This window comes from Gekko japonicus, unplaced genomic scaffold (genome assembly GCF_001447785.1).
Source record: "Gekko japonicus isolate JY-2015 unplaced genomic scaffold, Gekko_japonicus_V1.1 scaffold386, whole genome shotgun sequence".
In the NCBI taxonomy this organism is placed as follows: Eukaryota; Metazoa; Chordata; class Lepidosauria; order Squamata; family Gekkonidae; genus Gekko; species Gekko japonicus.
This window is the reverse complement of record NW_015163100.1, coordinates 1,195,152-1,198,208: the sequence shown is the minus strand read 5'-3', so window position 1 is coordinate 1,198,208 and position 3,057 is coordinate 1,195,152. Positions and strand designations below refer to the sequence as shown.

At 61.2% G+C, this 3,057-nt stretch overlaps 2 protein-coding genes across 2 annotated transcripts in view; one reads left to right on the top strand and one right to left on the bottom strand.

Annotated features, from left to right (window-relative positions):
• The window catches only part of PDF (peptide deformylase (mitochondrial)), a 1,214-nt gene extending 225 nt beyond the window's left edge, over nt 1-989 (top strand). Inside the window, exon 2 of the mRNA XM_015406699.1 lies at nt 3-989. Coding sequence (XP_015262185.1) covers nt 3-476 — 474 coding nt within the window. The 3' untranslated portion in view covers nt 477-989. The remainder of the gene's footprint in view (nt 1-2) is intronic.
• Nucleotides 990-1,060: 71 nt separating this feature from the next.
• Nucleotides 1,061-3,057, bottom strand: part of VPS4A (vacuolar protein sorting 4 homolog A (S. cerevisiae)) — a 12,134-nt gene continuing 10,137 nt past the window's right edge. Inside the window, exon 10 of the mRNA XM_015406698.1 lies at nt 1,061-2,288. Coding sequence (XP_015262184.1) covers nt 2,187-2,288 — 102 coding nt within the window. The 3' untranslated portion in view covers nt 1,061-2,186. The remainder of the gene's footprint in view (nt 2,289-3,057) is intronic.

Genomic DNA, 3,057 nt, shown 5'->3' with positions numbered 1-3,057 from the left:
GGCTGCGGCGGGAGGGCTGCGTGGGGCTGAGCGCGCCCCAGCTGGGCGTGCCGCTGCAGGTCTTCGTGGCCGAGCTGCCCGCGCGGCTGGTGGAGGAGACCCCGGCCGAGGAGCGCCGCCGCCGCCAGATGCGCCCCTTCCCGCTGCGCGTCTTCGTCAACCCGGCCCTCCGCGTCCTCGACGCCCGCCTCCTCGCCCTCCCCGAGGGCTGCTGCAGCCTCCGCGGCTTCTCGGCCTACGTGCCCCGCTACCAGGCCGTCCAGGTCACAGGTAGGCCGGCAGGGAGCAGGGCGGGAGGTAGGGCTGCCAGCTGGCTGGGAAGGGAGCGGCCGCTTCTTCGAGCCCCAGTCGAGGCCACCGGCTGGGCAGCCCGCATCGTCCAGCACGAGATGGACCACCTGCAGGGCATCCTGTACATCGACAAGATGGACAGCAGGACTTTCACCAACGTGCACTGGGCCGAGCTGCAGGACTGAAGATCGGCCGCACGGGGGTGGGGGTGGGGTGGCCTCTGCTTTGCCTCCAGCGTGGGAAGGGGCTGAGCCCACCAAGCCCTTGCGCAGGGCCTGTCCACAAAAGGGGGTGGCTGGAATGAGTCACTGCGGGTTCTTATGCCAGCCAGGCCATCTCTGGCCACTGCAGCAGTGCTGGGGGCCTGATCCAAGTGGCACGCTGAATCCTTGCAGGGGAGCCGCAAAAGGCCCCCCACGTTCAGTCTGGTCTACCCTGTTGTAGCTGGCTGAGGGCAGGCACTGATCGCCGGGGGAGGGAATGGGGTCAGCCCTGCACCCACACTCAAGACTCCGGATGAAGCCTGGCAAAGGCAGACCAACGCTGTTTAGCACACACCCACGCCCACACACCGGCCCTTTGCACCAGCCGGGGGAGGAACCCAACAGCTCCGGAGAGGCCTGCATTAGAAGTACCCGGTAATGAATGGTGCTGCAGGAGAATGCATAAAGGTTTTGAAACGGGGGGGCGGGGGTGTCCTAGGCATTTTGTCTGATTTGTCCTGGTTAAATAGCAAGCAGACAATACATGAAAAACAACAAATGCCGCTGTTTTCAATGTTTTTATTGTCCCCCCACACTGTCCCTTTACCCACAAAAGAATCAACTAAAATTATGTACAGAGGGCAAGAAAGGGAAAGGGGCCTGCACCCCTGGAACAGCCCGTGGTTCCCACCACCTGTCAGCAGGGGCTCCCCTCAGCTTCCCCCCACCCTCACCCCCTCCAAAGCACCTCAGTCTTCCCCAGAAGAACTCAGACTGCAGCCCAGTCCCTGACGGAGAGAGGCTGGGCAACTACAGGACAAGGCCACCGTTCGCCTCTTGGAAAACCAACAGAGTATTGCCAGGGTAATGCCTCTCTCGCCAGCCAGGTATGGCAAAAGGCCACGGTGGGGAGCAGAAGAGGACAAGGGGGGGGGGAACAAAGGCCCCCCCGTTCCTTGGCTCGCAGAAGCTCCAGGCATGAGAAGGGGCAGAAGCCACAAAGAGGGTCGGGATTCCCCCAGATCTGCCATTGGGACCGGCCAAAGAGGACTCCTCCGGACGCTGCATCTCGCACTGCAGACCCAGCTTGGCCACTTGCCTGGGAAGAGCCGGCAGAGCTTCCCATGCAGCATTTTCCTGAGCGCCCTGCAGCGCATCAGCACCTGCCCCAGCTGCCTAAGCCACAGGAGGAAGCTGGTAGGCAAGGGTCTCACGGGCAGAGGGGCCGAGTCCAGTGCAAACCACATGGCACAGCATTGCTGCTTGCCAGGAGTGAGCAGCAGCCTCCAGAGCACAGCCTGCCCCCCCCCCATCCAGTCCTCTTCTTGGGGAGGCGTGTTGAAAGTACCGGCTCTGAGAGGGCCTTGGGGAAAGGAGGGGGGGCACAGCAGAGCTTTGGAAGTGTTTTTACTTATATAAACAGAACCAAACAGCATAAATTAAAGAGTGATTGAGCAAAAGAGAAACCCGGGGGGCCCAGAGGGAAGGGTCAGGCAGGGCCAGGTCTAGTTCTCTGCATGTCGCCGCCCCCCCCTTCGCTCCACAGCCGAACGGGCCCAAAGTGCAGACAGGAGCAGTACGAAGCCGGGTGCTCCCCTCTGCTTGGCACTGCCCGCCGTCGGCAGAAAAGGCTTCCGATGCACGGGGCTGGGCCAAAACCCCCCCCCTCCGGTGTTGCCCCTGCAAAAAGCTTCAGCCCTCCTGGCCAAAGTCTTCTGTGAATTTCTTCACCTTCAGGAGATCCTCTGCATTGACAGTAGGACGGGTCGTGGCCAGAGAACGCAGCATGTCCGACTGTGGGGACAGAAGGGAGAGGCTCAGAGACTTGGGGGGGACGGGGACGGTGGGCTGACGGATCGATGCGCCTGTTCGTCAGCCACGGCCATAAAAGGCAAGGTGACACATACACACCCTTGTGTGTTTCCAAACAGTACCTTTTGGAGATACGGCTAGCAATGAGCACACTGGGATTTGTGAAAAACACGGCCCTGAACCAGCCTTGGCCCAGGTTGGTGTTTGGCTCCCACTTGCTCACCATGCACACAACGGGCTCCATAAGTTTGTCGCCAGGCACCTCCATCCACGTCATTTCAATAGCACCAGGGTCTCCAGGGGAACACGGCGTCAGCAGGTCTTCGACAATCCCACCGGGAGTCGTGCGGGAAGGCCCACAAACCTGTCAGGACGGGAGGAATCCCTGAGGCAGACAAGCCAGCCCCCAAGCTCTCCGGCCCAGGAGGGTAGGGACAGTGGCAAAATGTGCACCAAACCTGAGTGGGGGAAGGAGGGTGCCAGGTATCCCCATCAGTTGGGTGGCTCTGAAGGAAACCAGCCCCGAAGGAACGCCTTCCCCAGAGCTGCAGGGAGGAAGTCACTTCCCCCCCCTCCCGCTCAATCCACAGCCCCCAGAAATCAAATGCTGGCTGCCTCCAAACCAGGAGGGTCTGAATAATGGGTGTTCTTTGCCAGTGACTGGGGGGGTGGCAGTTTGGTGTTGTGGTGAAGTGCGCGGACTCTAATCTGGGAGAACCAGGTTTGATTCCCCACTCCTCCACTTGCACCT